The sequence below is a fragment of the Ruditapes philippinarum genome, unplaced genomic scaffold (assembly GCF_026571515.1).
Source record: "Ruditapes philippinarum isolate M1 unplaced genomic scaffold, ASM2657151v2 ctg4889_1_1_1_1, whole genome shotgun sequence".
NCBI classification, from domain to species: Eukaryota; Metazoa; Mollusca; class Bivalvia; order Venerida; family Veneridae; genus Ruditapes; species Ruditapes philippinarum.
The window spans coordinates 92,010-113,913 of record NW_026852627.1 but is presented as its reverse complement, the minus strand read 5'-3'; the positions used below and the strand labels follow the sequence as shown (position 1 = coordinate 113,913).

Here is a 21,904-nt window from a genome sequence, read left to right as displayed (position 1 = left end):
AAATTCAATAAAATACAAATTCTGCAATACAATGTTGTTTTCTTAGGTAGTACTTTAACCTGATTGTCAAAGTTAATCTTTAATTTATTTTTCGTTTTTCATGAAAACAGTATGAATCAGTCTTATTTAGTTTCTTTTCATTCCTTGAACAATGACAACATCATTATGAATATTGTCTTATCACATTTATTTCTTACATAATTTTATATATGCCACTTAAAATAAAAAAGTTACAAGATGATGAAATTCAAGTTGTTTTTTGTGTGATATAAGAGATCAAATATTTTACTCCCATAGAAATCTCAAAATAATTGTACAATGTCAGTTTCAGTACTTTGTTAGACTGCTCAATGAAATACAACAGTAAATACAACTGAATCTAAATGCAGTCTCATCACTAAAGCAAAAAAGAGGTATTGTTACAGTCATGGCGGCATTTCTGTTCCTGTTGCAGTCACCAAAATTTTAACATTGATCTCTACTTTTTAAGTTTTCAGTTAATTGTCTTCGGACTTGGCCTTCACAAGCTTTAGACTAGACAAGCACACCAGACTTAACTTGACCTTCGTTCATAAATGACCTTGACCTTCAATGTTAAATGTTAAAATTTTGATGATTATGCTTTGATCAGCTATAACTTTATTTCTGAATGGATTGCCTTCAAACTTTAATGCAACAATCTTTTAGAAGAGGCTTTCAACTAAATCAGACAGACCTTGACATTCACTCATAAATGACCTTGACCTTGAAAGTCAAATTTTTTTACTGTAACTGGCTAAAACTTTGTTATTAATGAATACATTGACTTCATATTAAGACATTATATTGGCAAGGATAAGACCTTAATGCATGTCAAACACAATTGACCCTTAAATCCTTTGCTCATTTATGGCCTTGACATTGAAGGTTAAATTATTGAATATTCACTAATTTTTGTCGCGTCCTCTTGCAAAAACGCTTGACATAGTTGTCACAATGGCCATTGGGTATATGTATGTGCACGAGTCCGTGTGTATGTTCTTCGGTCAGCCTAGATTATGTTTGTTCGGGCTTTAACTCTTTCATTTGTTGGCAGAATTTGAAATAACTTAGCACAAATATTCACAATTATGAGATTGCGTATCATGGGAAAAACGATTACTTAGGTCAAAGGTCAAGGTCATAAAGATCCAATGCAAAAAATGGTCTAAAGAAGATTGTTCTCACCATATCTCTATCACTAGCTGGTGGAATTTAAGATAACCTGGCACAAATGTTCAACATCATGAGATGGCGTGTTGTACGCAAGAACCATGTTGTCAGAGGTCAAGGTGATATTTTAAGGTCAAATGCAGCAAAATGATTTCAAACAGCTTGTCCGCACCATTACTGTATCACTAGCTGGTGAATTTAAAAAATCCTTGCACAAATATTCAACATCATGAGACAGCCTGTTACACAATAGAATTTTAAATATATATCTCAAGGTCAGATGTGACAGCGGGTTTTACATGTTGCCCTAGTTGCTATAATTGACTGTAACTAAGTAATAAGCAAATTCGTTATCTTCATACTTGGACAAAACAACTTTTTGGACAAGACCTTCTTCAAGGCTGAACTGACCTTGAGCTTGAAATAACCATGACTGCCAAGGTCAAATAAATGGAATTTTATCAAATGGTCATAATTTTGATATTAATGAACATATTTGATTTATACTTAACCTTTTCCCTCATATAAGTGTGTTTCGACGGCTTTTTGCCCCCCCCCCTTTTGAGGCCTCATACTGTGAAAAAATGTTGTTAAAAAAGTGACCACTTTTTCGGCGCCGTCTCCCATGAAAATGTTACATCAGGGGGTTGCCAGAAGGGGATGTGCCCCCTTCTGTTTTGGGAGTTTGAAGGGGGCGGAGTCCCCCTCATCGCCAAGAAAATTTTGGATATGTGACAGGCTAAAAATTTGTGCCAAGTTTCATCAGTATTGAAGCATTTTTCATAGTAGTTTGAGCTTGTTACAGGAGGCTTTTCAATGAAAACGGCCATTTTTCGCAATATGCTCATGGGGTAAAAGGTTAACCAAACAAGATTTGTGAACAAAAATGAATGATTTAGATGTGACATTGACCCTACTTGACCTTAACCTTCAATGTCGAATTAATGAAATTCCCCTTCTTTCCCCTAAATCTATGACATTTGGACCATGTTGACATTATTTGATTAAAAAAATGATTTCAAATTACCTTGACAATTTGACAAAGTGACCTATTTTCTTTTCTATGAAATTTGGACCCTGTGCACAGATTTAGAAGTCAAACTGAATTTTGATATCAGCTATCCTAGATTTTGAGGAAGTGACCTTTTTTCTTGTCCTTTGGAGTACAGCTATGAAATGTGGACAGTGTGTACAGTTTCAGATGTAAAATTGGTCATTGAACATTACGGAGATTGTTCATACTCTTACAAAACAATAAGTGTGAATAGAGCTACATATTGATCTTGAAAATTGAAAAACTAACTTCTTTTTCTTTAATTTTCTTTTTTTAAAGATTTTTTAAACCATTTGTTTTCAGACAAGTAAAAAAAGTTTAGCGTTGCCCCAGCTCGGCGATGGCTCTTGTAATTCACAATTTCACTATAAAAACGCGTTTGCCATCATAGTTATCAATTTTAAATGTTCTTGGTCATTTATATCTTTCATATTTAGATTACTTGAGACATTTAATGATCACTATTATTAGACGATGTAAGGAACACAACAACCGAGTTGCTTCACCAAAGGTCAAGGTCACTCTTAAAGGACAATGTAAGAAAGCATTGTGTGTTGGCTTATAACTTTCTAACTAATGAAGTTTTTAAACTAACTTGCCACAAATGAGCAACATTATGAGATGATGTTCAGAGCGTGACAAGTAGTTTATTTACCGCAAGGTCAATGTCACTGTATGAAAACTCCCGAAAACGTCTTTAATGCTGTCTTAAAATTAAAAGTAAAAAAGAAGAATGAAAAAAAAGCATATATTTTAATACATAAAGTTTGATACACACTAGCAGATTATGATTATTGAAAATTCAAGTCTTAATACTGTCTTATTTTGACTCCATTTTATTGGCCACCCAATAAAGCTGAAAATAGTTAACATATATGTAAGATTGCTACATTATTTCTTGGCAGATTGTCCTTGTTCAACACTCATTTAAACTCTTCTTTAATGAAACACATCATATTTTTAGCTTGGCATTAAAAAACAAATTTTTGTTACAGTCATGTTGGCTTTCCTATACCCATTGCTGTTATCTCGATAGTGCCGTTGCCATTGACTGAAAACTTAATTGTTGATCATAACTTTCATGTGAAATTGTCATCTTTTTTAAAAGTCTTTTGACACCCAAATGTTAATTCAAATGTTCAAAGTCAATACAACTTTGTCATTCTTTCACTTTAACATGCTGAATGTTATATCAAAATAATGCGTGACGAAAAGAATGATGACAGGTCTATATATCAACATTTGATATTTTATCATTTGAATCAGTGAAGTCTTCATACTTTCTGTTTTGACATCAATTTATTGCCTAACATGCTGGAAAAGAGCTTACATATATGATTCATTTAATTGCCTAACTAATATGCTGGAAATGAGCTTACATATATGTATGCTTGCTACATTGTTTCTTGGTCTTCCTTTTAGAGAACGCAGGTAGCATTTAAATGCATAATGAGGTTTGTTTTCTTGTTCCATACACTGTCCTAAAATGTTGAGAGCTGTTTCTCTATGTCCAAGATCTTTATCTGTTACTATTGTTCTTATAAGTTTGCAAAGTGCTTGTCGTTGATCTTGAATCCTTTGAAGATGACGATATACCTTATATTGTAAGAAGTACAGGAAAGGTAGAGAGTCAATTACGGTCCAGTCCTTCATATAGTCTCTACACTGATTTCTGTGTGGTATGTCATTTTGTGTAGATCGGAGCATTTCATATTGTAGTTCACGAGGAACACAGTTGCTCTCTTTCTGTATAAATCTGACACAAAAAGCTGTAATATGTTTGATAAGGTCCTGGCCTTGCTCACTAGATGCTCTCATTAATTCTGCTGATACTGCTGCTGGTGAAGTCCAATGCCAGCAGGCACAGATAGGTACAACATGATAAGAGTAATATTGTTGTTCAGTGTGTCTCAGAATTAGTTCAGCTCTGTCAATATCTTCTGTACTGTAGAACACTGAAGCCAATTTCAGTCTGCTAGATGAGATATCTGAGTTTAAACCAGCTGATAACCAAACCAATGCTTCATGTGACACTTGATTATTTTCAGCAATGCTGGAAGATGCCAGAACAGATCCATATGTGGTACACAGAAGTGGTTCTAGAAACTTGCATGTAGCCTGTTCTAATCTATTACCATGATCACTGAATGTCATAAGTTTACCTACAGATTGCATCATTGTTCTAATGCTTTTATCGTGTAAATGATCTAAAACTTCCTTATGACTTCTACTTATAGTGTATGCTGTGTTAAAATATTCTCTAAGCAAACAAAATTCATTTGTTTCAATAGAAGATTGAAAATAGTATACTCCATGTGGTACCCTATACAGTTTAACTTGCAGTCTATGACCAAGATCATCAATATCAATGCTAAATAACATTTGTCTGACATTCTGTAAAAGGTAACTAATACGCTCTAAAAGTTCATGTTTCTCTTCGGCTGTAAATCGCCCTGCCATCAAATTGTTTTCTTGAATAATGAAATGTGAACAACTGTCATTCTGTACACAAGTGTGTAATTCTAATAAGCAATATGTTAAACATGTAGACAGATTTTCCGCATTCCATATACTTAGCTCTGTGTTTTCTACACAATGTAATAGAACTGTTTTACACATGAAACTTGATATGTTGATTTCCCCTTGAGGATTAAGGAAGGATTTAAGAATTATTTTCAATAATACATAGCACCTAGTTTGTGTTATATTTAGACTAAGTATAAGGCACCTTTCTGCCAATGATGTAGATATTCTCCATTCAAGTTCAGGATATCGACTGACCTTACTTCCAACTGGAACAACAATACACCCAGTACTGGCTGCATATCTTCTCATGTCTTGTGTTGGCCATCTTCTAATACCTTGTCTGTCTAACCAACCAGACGCTGATTGAAGCCATGATTTACAATGAAAAACTGGCACATGGTCTATATCACTGATTCCATGCTGTCCTGGTATAGCATTTGCTGGTCCATGTCTTACAGCACCCAGAATGGCCCTATCAAATATTGTGTTTTTTAACAATATTCTTCCACTTCTATCAGTTATATGTTGTTCATTAGGAATGACAGTGGCAGGAAGAGGTTCATCATGTCGGAGCAGTTGTAAGAGACAATACCCGGGAGAAGTGTTCTCATCCTGTATCATGAGGTAGTTTCTCTTGCCATGTTCCCACTCTGACCAGTCTTGTATTATATTGCAATCATCCATACAGTATAGTACATCAATTCCTGAATCAAGTCCTCTAGTAGTTGTACTTTCACTCTGGCCACCTAGATGATATTTAGTTATATTTGTATCAGTTAACCTGTCAGTGATATTCCACATAGTCTCATTCATCATGCGATGTTTTCTCCTTGTCATCACCAATCTTTCATTGACACCAATGTCATCTAAAATCTCTGATAACGCCAATGATAGGTTTTCTCTGTACTCAGGTTCTTGAAACATTCTGTAATATGAATAAAGTGAACATTGTTTAACTCATTCACCAACTTTATTTTATTCAATAATTCTACTTGTAACGTACTTATTCATTATTTTCTAGAACAGAACAGAATATAATATCTACAGTACATATTTTTATTTTTTAGTATATTTGATAACAGGAAATTTTACTTACTTAACTTAACTTAAGTTATGACTTATAGACATCTACATTTTGTATTAATAAGTTTAATATTTTTTCTTTATTTATTTCTTCTTTATTATTTTGCCAGTCGTAGATAAATTATAGGTAATGTTTTTTTATTTCTAATTATTTAAGCTGTTTCTCAGTTTTTCATCTTAAAATTTGTTTTTTTTAAGTGAATTTTCCACCATTGGCTCTCCTTTATAATTTTGTTCCTGTGATTCTTGAAAAGTCTATTATTGTCATTAAAAAAAATATCAAAGATACATATTAAACTCACTTTAAATATATTATCAGGAGTAAATGGAGGATATTCAAGTTTTTTTCTATAAATACATGATTTATTTTCATTGTGTGGTATGAAAATAAATATTTCATGAGTGGCAGTAGCCACGAGTGAAATATGGTAATTTTCATGCCACAAGATGAAAAGAAATCATGTATTTATAGAAAAAAACTTGAATTTTCTGTTTATTTTATACATTTTTCTCTATCTGAACAATAAAATTTGCAAGACTTTCCCTTAAATTTTGAGTACTGGCAGACTTTAAAAGAAAGTAGTCCGGTAAGACACCAGTGAAAATACGGAAAATATGTTTCACTGCAGTGAAAAACATTTTTACAGTGAAAATACGGAAAATGAAAATACGCGTTTTATTTCATCAATATTGCTCAATATTTCATTTAAAAGTATATAATAAATTGAATAATGTCCCTAACAATACTTTATGTTGTTTGCATATTACTCTTGTTTAATGCTTAAGTTTAAACATATTTATTTTAGGTCGATTGTTGCAACTTATATTAATCACTTTCGAGTCCGCTTCTTGGAACCAACCAGTACTGGTGTCATATGAAGAAATATGGTCCTGACCCGAGTAGGGCTCGAACCCATGATCTCTGGGTTGAGAGGCAGACACCTTAACCACTAGGCCACCGCTCCCCTTAAAAGCTTTAAAGCAACATACCTCTAGATTCATATTAAATTTCATGAAAAATTTGAAAATATCTATCTTTTTAAAGCTGCATGCCTCCAGATGAGTCAAAATATTTCAATAAAATCAAACTTGAGAAATATGTACTGCGATTTAAGGAAACGTAAAATGATTCCAGATTCAAGTAATATTTTACATGTTATGTGCAGTTAATGACTGATTTTTTAGTATTTACAACTATATTAATTCCTACTGCGTTTACTAACGCAGTAAAGGCTATTTATGCATATTTTGACCACTTTTTTGTAATTTACATGGCTTGTAAGTGCCATTGATGTGTAAAAAGCTTCCTTTTTGGTTATATCACAATATTATACATTTTCAAAATTTTCATGAAAATTAGCATGAATCTGGAGGCGTGCTGCTTTAAGTGAAGAAAGTAATTAACTAATTGCAAACGGTACTTACAATCCAGGTTAATTACAAAAAGTGTCAAAATATGCAAAATAGCCCTACTGTAACTAAATACTAGATCTATCTAACATTTTACATTTATTAATGATATATTCTTACTTTGATATGAATGTGAAACAATACTGAGAATGTACAAACCACAGGTGCTAGTGGCATTGATTTGACCTAAAATGTGTTTGACCTTGTTATTTATACAATAAAATATCAATATATTAAAAAAAAAAAAAAAAAAAAATATTATTATAGACTATAATAATATAACAGTGAAAAAAAAATTTTTTTTAATGTTTTTTTTTAATATATTGATATTTTATTGTATAAATAACAAGGTCAAACACATTTTAGGTCAAATCAATGCCACTAGCACCTGTGGTACAAACAAATATTTAACTTACTTTGAATATGGGATTCAAATGTCATGAAAAATTTTGTTTCTGATTAACAGGGTCGTTGGAAATTTTACTATTTTTACTTCCTCTTTCGGTTTTCACAGTGCATTTCCACTTCCTGTTAATATAAATGTTAATTGAATTGTGCCCCTTTATTATACTATCTTACATGCATTAATTATATTTTCTTATTTTAATATTAGTCAGTTCTTTCATGTTAAAATATTATTAATTTTAAATTACGTTAAATGCTGGATTGAATATCAAGAAAAAATATTTCTTTCTTAACTTCCTCTTTTGTTTTTGAGGGGAAATAAAGGGTACGTTACGATACCGAAAACAACTTGATTTCGGTAAAGTTACCGAAATCAACTTTTCATTACCGAAATCAACTCGTAAAAACCAACCTAGTTAAAATATTGCTACTATTTCTTCATTATTTGATGAAAAATAGTGAAATACACTTTCAGTTAAAAAATCTATTGAAAATATTTTATTTTAATGATGTTATTAACAAAAATGTAATTATTGAGTTACTTCCCTTTGTTATAAACAACCCTGTTGTATTATGGGTATATTTATTAATATGTACAATCAGATTAGGAAAAGTGTCAGTTACGTAATTCCGACTGAGAGCATCTCCAAGCGGAATATCTTGACCTCTACAGTGAATAACATCGAGGTCAAAATCTTGAAGTTGTAATAACATCCGTTGTAACCTAGGCGGGGCACTATAGACCCTTTCATTTAAGCGATAACAGTCAGGGAAGAGTTACTTCCCTTACCGGATGTGACGTAAATGGGGGATAAAACTATGCAGGCCGCATATAATGTTAGCTTATTGTAAAGCTAAATGCGTAAATACTGATCGTTCAATTATGATTTTAACATGTAAAAATTTATGCATGCATACATAAATTCAATATTAAGACAATAGGCAAAAATACAAAAACAAAGATTGAGATTAATTCTCGCTACGGAGTGAAACAGCGAAATTTCAAAGGGAATATATTTATTAGATCTAGATTTTCTCTAATGCCAAGAATAAAAAGCTAGTAACTAAATCAAATTTTAATATTCTATAAACACCCATACACACTGAAATTGCCTATTATAAATTTAAATGGTCATTTTCTAGTTTTCTGTTTTTAGAAAATTCCGGCGTATTTGTGAAAAACATGAAAATAAGATTGCCAATGACTTTTAATGATTGTTTTTCAAGCTTTAATAGAACAATAACATAATGTATTCTGTCAATATTTACTGATTCTTTTTCATTGTGCCGTATAATTTTTTTTCAAAGAACCAGTGAGGGATATAAATTTCTAAATATTCCGGAAAGAACGAAAACCATGTGGCATTGACTTATGATATAATTTTAGATTCGCAACAGACGATAATAAGATAATTTTGATATTAAAAATCTATTCTTATGGTTATAAAAATAAAGACCTTTTCCCAGTAACTTATTTCATAGATAAATAGATGTGTGTATATAAGCGCCACTGGGCCGTAACATTAACAGGGTGCATATGTTGTATATACAAGCGGCACTTGGCTGTGATATCATAAATCACCAGGGTGCATTTTTTTAGAGTTATAACATTACATCAGATTATGTCACTTTTGTTAGTTGTCAAAATATTTATGGTCCGAATTTTGTTATGGATCATCCTAGGGACTTTATTGGTCATGCCTTACTGATTTGATACTCGATCCAGAGTCCTACCAACTGGCACAGTCAAAAATACGTAAAATTATAATTCAGTTAATAACGAATTTCTGTGAACGTGTTTCACAACTTGTTTTTTGTGTGTGTGTGTGTTTTTTTATAAATATTTGATAAGCAGAGTGTAAATTAAAAAGTATCAATTTGAAAATATTACTTTATCACCTTAAATATATTGGTGTGATGTACGATTTTTTTGAGAGTGCAGTAGTATATACAGTCATGTACATTCAAAAGAATTTTTACTTTTTATGCCTTCAATTTTTTTTTTTTTGAAATTACATAGATTTATATTGTTGATTTTCTCTGTCTTAGTAATGCTTAAATCAAAATGATTTTTTAATAAACCAGTATCTTACAATTACTTATTACGCAACCGTTTTTCGAAACTACATTTTTGAAACTCAAAATATCTTTTGGGTATTGTATATTAGCAGAGACATAGATACACTATCTATATCCCTGGTATTAGCAAGGTAGTACGATTTAACTGCCTGGTAAAATTTTCATTATTAAGAATCTAACGAAAATGGTAATCATGATCAGTTACCCAGCAATATGGTCTACCATTTAAACAAATCGTTAACCTTATTATAGTATACATTTTATTCATTTCACCATCTTTTTTATGTAAAATCTTATTCAATTAAACAAACTTTTCGCAATTTCAATCTGCCAATCGTACAAGAGAAAGGATATATATCCCTCTATTATTGTACTTATCGTAACGGCATTGTCCACCGTATCCCCCAATGACGTCATCCAAGGGCGACAACTTGAATACGGTCTTAAATGAAAGGGTCTATAAAGTGGTTTTCTCATAATAGATACTATCGGTTTACAGTCAGATTCGACAACCGTGCGCCGTCCGTAAATATAATGCTTAAATCTAGTGCATCCAAATAATATTGCCAGCATCTCTTTTTCTATTTGTGCGTATCCTGTCTCGGTCAATGTCAGTGTTTTTGAAGCGTATGCAATTGGTTTACCATTTTGTAAACAACAAACACCAAGACCTTTGGACGAAGCATCCAATTGTAATCTAACAGGCTTCGATGAATCATAGTAACTGAGGACAGGTGCTTGTGTAATTACTTGTTTAACCTTGTCAAAAGCGTCAGATTGGGCTGAATCCCATCTGAACTCTACGTCATTGCGTAATAACTCTCGCATCGGGCTAGTTATCTCCGAGAGATTTTGAGAGATTTTGAGAATTTTGTCAAGTATGTAATCATACCCAGCAGGGTTTCAAGCTCAGCACGATTTGCAGGATTTTTCATTTCGATAATTGCGCTAATTTTCTCAGGGTCAGGTTTCAGTCCATCAACACTGATCACGCGACCGAAATATTTAACCTCCGTTAGACCTATTTTCAGTTTGTCAGGGTTAAATCGTAAACCGGCTGCCTTTGCTCGGTCGAGTACGTTCTTTAGGTTTCCGTCATGTTCTGTGCGTGTGCTTCCAAACACTAATAAGTCGTCAATTATTGACGTCACACCCTGTAAACCTTCAAATGTCTCGTCAATTTTCCGTTGGAAAATGTCTTGAGAACTTCTTATGCCCATAGGAAGTCTTAAATATTTGTACCGTCCAAATACCGTGTTAAATGTCGTTAGTGACGATGAGTGGTCGTCTAATTTAATTGACCAGTAACCTTTGGTCGCGTCTAATACACTGAAGTATTTAGCGCCATGCAATTTTGACGTAATGTCGTCAATAGTACGTAATGGATAATACGGCCTTTGTATATTTTCATTCAATGCTTTTGGGTCAAGACAGATTCTAAGCTTACCGGTTGAAGGTTTTTCAACACATACTAGTGAATTTACCCAGTTTGTAGGTTCTGTAACCTTACAAATAATTTGTTTTGACTCCATTGAGTCGAGCTCTTTTTTAAGCTTATCTCTGAGTCCAAAAGGTACTTTTCTAGGTGGACAAACAACTGGTACAGCATTTTCCTTCAAATGCAATGAACATGTTCCAGGAAATAACCCTATCCCATGAAACAATTCTTTGTACTCTCTAAGTACAGTGTCCTTACTAAGGTCAGATGCGTCAATAGATTCAATCTTATTGACCGAATACGTTAATCTTAACAGATCTAAATCTATAGATGTTTTGAGGCTTAACAGCGGGGTAGCAGAACTCTCAACTACATAAAATTCGGAACACACTGATTTGTTATTGTATTTACAGTGTAACCATAATTTTCCAAGCACTGGTAATCTGTCACCTGTGTACGAAGTTAACCTTGCTTTGGAGGCTTCCAAAGGGTGTTTTATTTTCAGTTGCCTAAATATGTGATTTGGGAGGCAATTTATTTGTGAACCTGTATCAATTTTGCAATTAATATTGGTAAACTTATCTTGTGTGCCAATCAAAACATTTACAAAAACTTGATCAGGAGAAGATGAAAAAGAATTTACCGTGTGAACAAAGAATTCTTGGCCATTCTCGCCGTCAGATTCGCACACGTAATCCACAGTGTCACCTTCATAATGTAACTCGTGCACAGATTTAAATTTACATTGTTTTGAAAAATGATTTAATCGTCCACATTTGAAACATGTTTGTCCCTGTGCTGGACATTCACTAGAATTGAAATGTTTATTTCCACATCTGTCACATTTTTTTCTATAATCTTCAAATCGTTGTTGTCGTCGTGGTTGTTGCTGCTGATGAGGTGGCATCTTCCGGTCTCTCTGGTGTGCATCTCTTCCGTTGCCTCGTCTCCAATGTCGATTTATCGCATCAACAGACTGTTGAGATGTCGTAGATCCGCTAGCGATTGCTTGTGCCTGAGACTGACTCAATTCGTACGTATGAGCAACATCTACGCATTTTTCAAGTGTTAGATCTGAGCCTTCCACAATCAGTTTTTCTCTGACTTTGCTAGATCTTACTCCAAAAACAATATGGTCGCGAATAAGATCTTGCTGCATGCCCACAGGATAATCACAATCTTTGATAAGCGTTTTCAGTTTTGTAACGAATTGTTCAAACGGTTCGTTTTCCTGTTGAGCTCTTGATTTAAAAAGATATCTGTTGTATATAATGTTACTTTTTGGTTTGCAATATTCTTCGAATTTATCATAATATGATTTAAGTTTCTTTCTCTGATCGTTTGATAAGTCCCATGTGGAGTATATTTGTCGGCCCTTTTCACCGACCCATAACATCAAATAGTTACATTGAATTTCTTCCGTTTTACTTGCCAACGGCCCTTAATTTAAACATGAATTCTGAATGTTCTTTGAATCTCTTAAACGCACTGTTTAAGTCCTTCGAATCCCAGTCCATACGCGGATTTTGTTGGTGATTATTTTCCATATTTCTCATAACTCCGTTATAAACATACAATTATAAAGCGTATTACTGCAAAAATTATAATCCGTTAACTTCTGACACCATGTTGTATTATGGGTATATTTATTAATATGTACACAGAGCGTGCACTTGTAATATATAACACAGACACGTGTTACTAGTTCTATCGTTTAATGATAACTGAATATTCCAAGTATATAAGTGGCGGGAAGATAATGGACATGCGCATTACAGTATAAGATATTATTAAGATGAAACATATGTTTACAATATAGTGAATATACAACAAACCCGTTATGTGTTTAGCATTACCGAAATCAGCTGTGAAGTTAAATTTTGTATATAATAAGTACAGAATAGATTAGATAACTCTAGTAGAGCTCTATTTTATAGACATATTTCTGTTTTTAAGTTTCAACCATTTCTAAATATTATCAATGTTGAACGGTTTTGTAAAGATCTCACTAGGTTAAGAGTATCGTCTCATAGATTGCACATAGAATCAGGTAGATGGACTAAATCAAATAGTACACCTTTAAATGATAGAAAATGTTTTTCATGTAATGTCTTAGAAGACGAATACAATTTCATATTAGAATGCAATTTATATAATGATTTAAGAAAAAGTCTGATACCGCCACATTAACATGTTATATATCTGCACGTGATTGTCGTGCATAACAATTTTCTAATCAAATCGTATTTTTAAAAAGCTATGATCGGACTATGATGGAAAAATAAAATATTGACATTAAGCTGAAAACTTTAGATGTTTTAGAATCAAAAGTTGACAAATTTGAGAGAGATTTAAAATCATTATGGTTAAATGTACATGATACAAAAAAGGATACAGATGATAAGCTATTAAAGTTTAATGATCGCATCAGCCATGTTGAAATTTCTAACGCAGAGAAGTTGTCAAAACTTGAATCATTGGAAAAAGAAAATGACCAAATAAAAGAAGACTTGTCTGTCTTATCTACGATCCCAGTCTATGAGAAATAATCTCATTTTTGGTGGAATATCCGAGTCGCTGAATGAAAAAGCAACAGAAACTGAAAACAAACTAAGGGAGCATTTGGTTAATAAGCTGGGACTCTAAGGGGGATACTAATCGACGGTCGGTCTTTGACGGTCTCCAAAGACCGTCGAAGACCGTCGATTGTAGGAGACCGTCGATTAGTAGGTTATATAGACTGGTCCCCTGCGCACTTACGACAGGAAACCTCCATCGAATGCAGTTATCTCATTGGTCAATCGATATATGTAAACAAATATGGCTGCCGGTGGCTGAAGAGCATACAGAAATTTAGTAATATTTCTGTTATTTTACTTTTATCGAGAGGTTATATTTGCGAAATTTATTTTCAAAACCGTAATATGTTAAATAAGTAAAGGCATGATAACAATGAATACATGTGTGGACTGTTTGTGTTAGCCTATGCTGGGAATAATTCAACGTAATCAAAGCCATTGATTTAGATCCGTCCTTTAACGATTCGACCCATATAATTGAAAGATTATATGAAATAAGATTATATTTCAAAATGGTTGTGGCTTATTTTCAAAATGGTTTAAATATATAAAACATCAAGAAATCAATGTTTTCTCATTTTTTCCCCATCCATATGATGTTATCTAGTACATAACTCCAGGGACAGTTTCCTTGAGGGAATTTCATTTTACATTTTTTTCTCCCCCTTATAAAATTTAAATGTAATTTCCTATGGTTGTCAATCATCATGAAAATGATATACATATACATTACTTATAGGCAAGAAGAGTCTACTTCCTTGAACCAACCAGTATTTGTGTCATGATGAAGAAACATGGTTGTGACCCGATTAGTGCTTGATTTTGTTTGTTTGTTTGTTTCATTTTACGCCTTTTCCCAACAGTATTTCAGACATATAGGCGGGTAGTTTCTTAACCATTGTTCCTGGAGAACTGCTCCTCTTAATTTCTTATTTCTCACTGACCTTTCAAAAAATTAAATGATTCAAGCTTCAGCCAAAATAAGGAACAAAAGGGATGAACAAGTTTTTGATTTTGTTTATATGACATTCAAAATTTTGATTTGAATTGAATTACTGGTGATAAGGTACTTCCCCACAAGAAATTATTAACAATATGCCGTAATAACAATTTGCTAGAGTTAAATAATGATGCACCATTGTACGATTAAAGCAAAAATTGAGTAAAATTTACTCAAGAAGCGAAATTTAAAATGGAAAATAATTAATAAGATTTCAGCAACTGTTTGAAAATGCCCCAGTATGAATGTGAAAAAAAGGTAGTCTGCACATAAGTAAGGTAGTAAACAAATACCAGCCAAAAACACTTTAATTGTATCTATTCTATCATGTTAATATTGTTTCTGTAAATTTGTAGAAATATTAATAGTTTTCTATAAACATTGTGGCTGATACTATGTCTCCTATAGTTTAATTGGTAAAACACCTCTGGTTTATTGATAACTCATGCAAACTAAGAGGAGTTCTGAGTTCAAATCTCAGTAGGAGCAAGGATATTGGCTATATTATAAAAGCAAATCTGTAAAAGGATTAACATAGATAAATGTTAAATTTTCTGTTTACCTTAAGACCAATGTTTTAATAAATTTCAGAAATAATTGCTAGTCCATATCTTTTATAATTTATGAGAAATGGCCTTGACAAAATAAAATATGAAAATATATAAAGGGTAATAACTCAAAAAAAGAAATGCAGAGTACCGGTTCTTGTACACTGCACTTTTTCTTAATGAGATCTATCATCCTAAGAAGTTTCATGACTATAGCTTTCATACTTGAGGAGCAATGACCTGGTAAAAATAAAGTATGAAAATTAACAAAGGGCAATAACTCAAAAAATAAGAAATGCAGAGTTCTGGTTCTTGTGCATTGCACTTCTTCTTAATGAGATCTATCATCCTATGAAGTTTCAAGTCCATAGCTTATATACTTTCGGAGAAATGGCCCGGACAAAAATAAAGTATGAAAATTAACAAAGGGCAATAACTCAAAAAAATAAGAACTGCAGAGTACCTGTTCCTGTGCACTGCACTTCTTCTTAATGAGATCTATCATCCTATGAAGTTTGAAGTCCATAGCTGTTACACATTAGGAGAAATGGCCCGGACAAAAATAAAGTATGAAAATTATCAAAGGGCAATCACATCTCAAAATTGCCAAAAATCACCAATTTGTCTCGATTTTTTCCATCAAAATTTATTTCAAAGTGCTGCAACTTCTCAAGGATTTGAGATAGAGTCAAAGGTTTTTCAGCGTTGGTTACACGTTACATTGTGATCGACCTGGGGTCATTTTTAGCTTCTCACAAGTCCAAAATTTTCTTGGCGATGAGGGGGACTCCGCCCCCCTTCAACCCCCCCTAACCCCCCTGCACATCCCCCTTCTGGCAACCCCCTGATGTATCTTTTGGATGGGTGGCGGCGCCGAACAAGTGCTCAATTTTTTTAGCAACATTTCTCAAACGAAAACATGTGTTTGGGGCCCAAATAGGACATTTTTTCATTATTTGAGGCCTAAAAAAAGGGGGGGGGGTCGAAAGTGCGTTGTTTCGCGTATATATGAGGTAAAGGGTTAAAATATATAGAATTCTATATCAATGAACTTTTCAGTGTCAGTTTTAATAGGGTGCCACTATATTAAATGTTACTCAAGGATAATAGGCTGGGTATTCCGATAATGAAACAATCGCAACTTTTTGGATCAATAATATAAATATCCAGTGTTCCGAGTGAAAAAGAAAGTGGTGCATGAAATACTGAATGGAAAAATGAACCAATTTTTTAACTGACTTCCCTGTCCATAGACTTTGCCTAATTTCATATTAAATAAGTCAAATCAAAATTCCTGAGAAATAATGCCTTTTTACATTCTTCCAAACTTTTTTCATGGATTCCTTGCCACTGAAATTCTAAGTTATTAAACCTCTGCTTTACATCTAAATGATTTTTAATCTTTTTTTTTTTACTTTTCATGCCTTTTCAGATTTTAAATATGTGTATGATCATATAATCTGTCACTTATTTTAAGAATCAAGTCAAAACAGTTCAATTTTTCTCAGGTGTTGAAACAGTTTTGTTTTTTTGGTTGCTAGATCTACATGTATTTGGATTCTTTCTTTTGAAATTAGGAAATAGAGATTATTTTACCAGCCAATGGTGAAAATGTTTTGTAGGGGAGGGGTGTGCCGTGGTGGAATTAACCATCTCTAATGAGGTATAAAACATTGAAGCTATTGTTTTATGTTTGTTATATGAAACAGCTACAAGCCTACCGGGTACATTGTACATATCTAGTATCTATGAAATGTGACATTGTGTATACATTTCTTCATGTTTGGTTATATTCCGTCACTGATAGTGCTATGTATGGTAAGTTAACCATTTTTTACAATTTGTGTATCATAATTATGACATAAAGAATTACTTTAGTCAAAGAAATTCAAACATTTTTCACTGAATCGAGGGAAAAACTTGTTTCATTCATTGTTGTTGTTTAGGCGTTCTATTTTTACCGTGGAAACCCAAAAGCGGTTTCATTGGCTATTTTAATCTAGAACATTATCTGATTGGATAAGGCTAACAGGTGCTCGGCTGGTTTTAATTTTGCGTTCATTATCTCGTTGTTTGGAATATTTTATTTACGACGCAGTCCATTGGACAGAAATCTGTCCAATACGCTTGGGGGTTTCCTGATCCCATTATGGGCAGCCATCTTGGATGGGAACCATAATAGGACAGGGAACCAGATTATAGGTTATAACACAAATCGACGGCCTCGCGATGAATTGATAAGAATAATTTAGAAATAATAAATAATAGGTCAATTAACATTTTTTCTTTTACGACGATACTTTATTTATGTCAATATTTAAGGATATAATTGGGGAAAGAAATGATTAGATAAAAAAGGAAAAATATAAAATATATGGGGAAATAAGATATTGTTATGCTGCAAATTAGATAAACAAATTAACAATATAATATATTGAAATATAAAAATGCTATTGAATTTATTAATAAATATCAAGGTCTTATATTTTTATTTAGATATATATTATTATTATTATTATTATTATTATAGTAGTAGTAAGTAGTAGTAGTAGTAGTAGTAGTATAGTAGTAGTAGTAGTAGTAGTAGTAGTTTTAGCTTAAACTATATACATTGTACATATAAATTTGTGAGTTTATATGCACATTTGTATACAATGTATTCTAAGACCGTGTAAGACAGTCAATGGGGAGAGACCATCGATTTGTAGTTTATAGATAAAGACGGTCTCATGGTATAGTTTTATGTCTACAAAGGCCGTCGATTGTAGTAGACGGTTGATTAGCAGGTTACTATACAAATCGACGGTCTCGTGATTATACATTAATTTGATGGATATTACAAAGTTATTATTTAATTTAGCCGGTCAATAAGCAAATTCTCTAAGATAATAATTTATTGATTTCATTTTTTTATAATTTGTAAAATAACAAATACGATTTAAAAATGAATAAGATAAAACATAATTAACATGCCATTTTTTTAAGACAATGAAATATATTGGAATATAAAAATGCTATTAAATTTATTAATAAATATCAATGTCTAATATTTTTTATTTATATCATAAGTAATAGTAGTAATTAGTAGCAGTAGTATAATTTCGATGTTTTAGCTTAAAAAATACATACATAAATTTGTGAGTTTATACACATTTGTATATATTCTAAAGACCGTCAAAGGCCGTCTATATTATTATTATAAGTATTAGCATAATCTCGATATCTTTAATTTAAAATTCTATAAAAATGTGTTGGTTTACGCACAATTGTGTATATTCTAAAGACCCTTGAAGACCGTCAATTGAGAGAGACCGTCGATTAGTAGTATTATAAATATAGACGGTCTCGTGGTATGGTTATGTCTCCAAAGACCGTTGATTGTAGGAGACCGTCGATTAGTAGGTTAATATACGAATCGACGGTCTCGTGTAGCCAGACAAAAAGCATTTTCTCTAAGACAATAGTTTATTTGTTTCAATTTTTTTGTTGATTTGTAAAAAAAAGCAAATAAGATATTCCTTTAAAAAAGAATATAATATAATTAATATGATTTTTTTAAACTTGTTTTTTTTTTGCATTGATTTAAAAGTAGGCCCTTATATTAACAACTTTTTTATGTTTTAAAATTTTATTCCTGACCGATTTTTAAAACCAAAATTGTGCTTTAAAGAATCAATTCTAATAAATTTCTGAAATAATTTTTTTATACCTTGTCTGACTTTTCTCTTGCAAAATTTATTATAAAATATTCTCTCACTTTTTTACATTATTCCATAAATTTATTGTTTTATTTTCACTTATGAACTTTGTAATTTGAAATTTATTAGCTGGTTTAGTTTTATTTACATTGCCTTTGTGTGTGTGTGTGTGTGTGTGTGTTTGCGTGTGTGCGTGTTTGCATGTGCGTGTGTGTGCGTGTGCGTGTGCGTGTGTGTGTGTGTTTTTTTTATATTTGCATTTTGTATATTTCGTAAACCAATTGTTTTACCTTTTCCATTTGTCAGTTCAACAGGTCATTTGTCAATTCAACAGATTTGATTATTTTAAACATCGTTTTTCTTTACATTCAGGAAAAAGTAGGCTTTTTATGTTGTAAATTTTTTATTTCCAGACAGAAGTTGACGATTTTTTCCATTCTAATAAATTTCTTTAATTATATTTTTGTTACCTTTCTAACTTTTCATGTGCATTTTTTTTAAATACATTATTTCACATTTTTCTTTTAATAAAGGTTGGGCCACGAGAGAGAGTTCCTCCGCGTGGTGTGGCCTGGATATTACATTTCGCAAACAGTCAAATCCGTTATTCATTTTATTTACATCTACCCTTTGGCGAAATGTAATAACTGAACGCTCTCAACAAGTTATATTAAATTTTCCACGGAGAAAAACAATAACATTTTTAAGTTAACGTTTATTTTATTTTTAGAAAAAAATGCATATTGACCACATTTTACCTATTTCGCAGTTTCAATTATGTAATAAATCTCGTATAATAACCTATTAATCGACGGTTCTACCGTCGACGGTCTTTTGTTGTGAACATCTTTACATATATTAAGTCAAAATGTATTTATTTCATTAAGACAATTAATTGATCATTGTTGAATTACAACTGAACAAACACAACATCTTAATTCTAAAAATATTTTTCATAACTATTAAAAAAAATTCATTTTTCTTTATTATTACTGTATTTTTTTCATCAAAAATACCCGTTAATCACTCTAAACTATTGACATTAATCACTGAAAATAAAAGTGTCATTGCCTATTGGTCATTCTCTCTAATTACGTATATAATCTGGAGACCGTCGATTTGTGTTATAACCTACTAATCGACGGTCTCCTACAATTGACGGTCTTCGACGGTCTTTGGAGACCGGGGACCGTCGAAGACCGGAGACCGTCGATTAGTTTCATGTTTTATTAAAGTGTTAATTGAGTTATGTCCCTTTTTTAATTTATTCCACAGGTAATCTGGTTCCCAGCGTACTCTGGTAAGGGCAGGTAACCCAGGCTATTCCACAGGTGGCAGTATCAGTGTTTGGAAACCCCACCCCTATCTGACCCTGGACCCCTACTATCACCCTGAAAAAAAAATTTCAACACTCGGAGGCTTATTATAAGGTACCAAATACAAAACCACCGATAAAATTATGAATTTTTTTTTCCACTATCAAAATTATAGTTATAGAAAGGTGAAAAGCCTACTATATGTTCATTTGCCAAACAATGTGGAACACGGGAAATCGTCGTTTCGGCGACTGAGGCGCATTCCGGCGGGATTTCGCTGCATCATTCAAAGAACATGAATTCTACAGCTTACTTAATTCAAGTCCAACGAATATTGATATAATCTCACTTGTTTACTCAGGTCGCATGTCATTATCGGAATTGTTTACATTTAGCATATACCGATAAACGCTTCTTGTAAGACAACTATAAATTATGTCAGAATTATAAAGAGAAATGATTTATTTCATTAATTGTTTACATATTTTCTTATAATCAGCGTACATTTAGCTAGAAAGTAGCATTTATATTTCATCCAACACATAATCTCCCTTATGGGCCCCACAGATTACCGACGAAGCATCATTCACCTAGCTTGGTCATAACGAAGCTTCAACTTCACCAGTGAGGTCGTACATACGTTATTTTATATATACGTGATAATTTGTTTAAAGATTTGAGTTTAATTTTGGAATAACTTGAGATGGACAATGTTGATGAGGTAAGTTTTAAATTTTATTTACAAAAAAAAATAAAAAAAATAAAAAATAATTATATATATATATATATATATATATATATATATATATATATATATATATATATATATATATATATATATATATATATATATATATATATATATATATATATATATATATATATATATATATATATATATATATAAGTAAAATAAATAAATAATTAGATGCGATTAAATTAAATAAAGTTCCTAGATTAAATCAATGATAAAGAAATCGTATGAAAATGATTTAATTGGAATTCAATGTCGCATTGTTGACTATGAAGGTAGATTCGATGCCTTCAATTTAAAAAAAAACCCTGAGCGGGCAGAAATATGAGTAAACAACAACGAGGAAACGACCGGATTACATGCATTATTTATACTGACATTAAGTCATGTGCATGAATCATCACTTATTGATATAATGATAATGCAGATTCTGGGGCACTCAAGTAATAAGTAATATTACACGATCTATAACGGAATGGACTTCACATTTCTGATAATATACAAATATACATTTACTTATAGTATTACAAACAAAACGATCAGGCAGATTCCATGCCAAAAAGAACTAAATATATGCCTTAAAAAATAATACTGACTGGATTTCACAGTCAAAAGGCACTTGCCAGATTTCATGGCAACAACTGCGATATTAAGATATTGTAATTTCAAGTAAGTTACAAAAGGTAAAGACGCATTCTTGTTTTTTACAGGCCCGTTTGGCAACAAGCCAGGGCGGAAGTGAAGGAAATAGTAATGCGCATGTGTCGAATATTTTCGATTGCACGTATGGGAAACCAAATAGCCACATCACCTGATACGGCAA

The 21,904-nt window shown here is 32.2% G+C and overlaps 1 protein-coding gene across 1 annotated transcript; it reads right to left on the bottom strand.

Moving 5' to 3' along the window:
- Nucleotides 1-2,809: 2,809 nt before the first annotated feature.
- On the bottom strand, nt 2,810-7,989 carry LOC132719481 (uncharacterized). Its single transcript, XM_060703254.1, has 2 exons — nt 7,681-7,989; nt 2,810-5,696 (listed from the first exon to the last, which is right to left on the bottom strand). Exon 2 carries the CDS (start codon nt 5,693-5,695, stop codon nt 3,572-3,574), a length of 2,124 nt encoding a protein of 707 aa, XP_060559237.1. The 5' UTR covers nt 5,696; nt 7,681-7,989; the 3' UTR covers nt 2,810-3,571.
- Between the last annotated feature and the right edge of the window lie 13,915 nt (nt 7,990-21,904).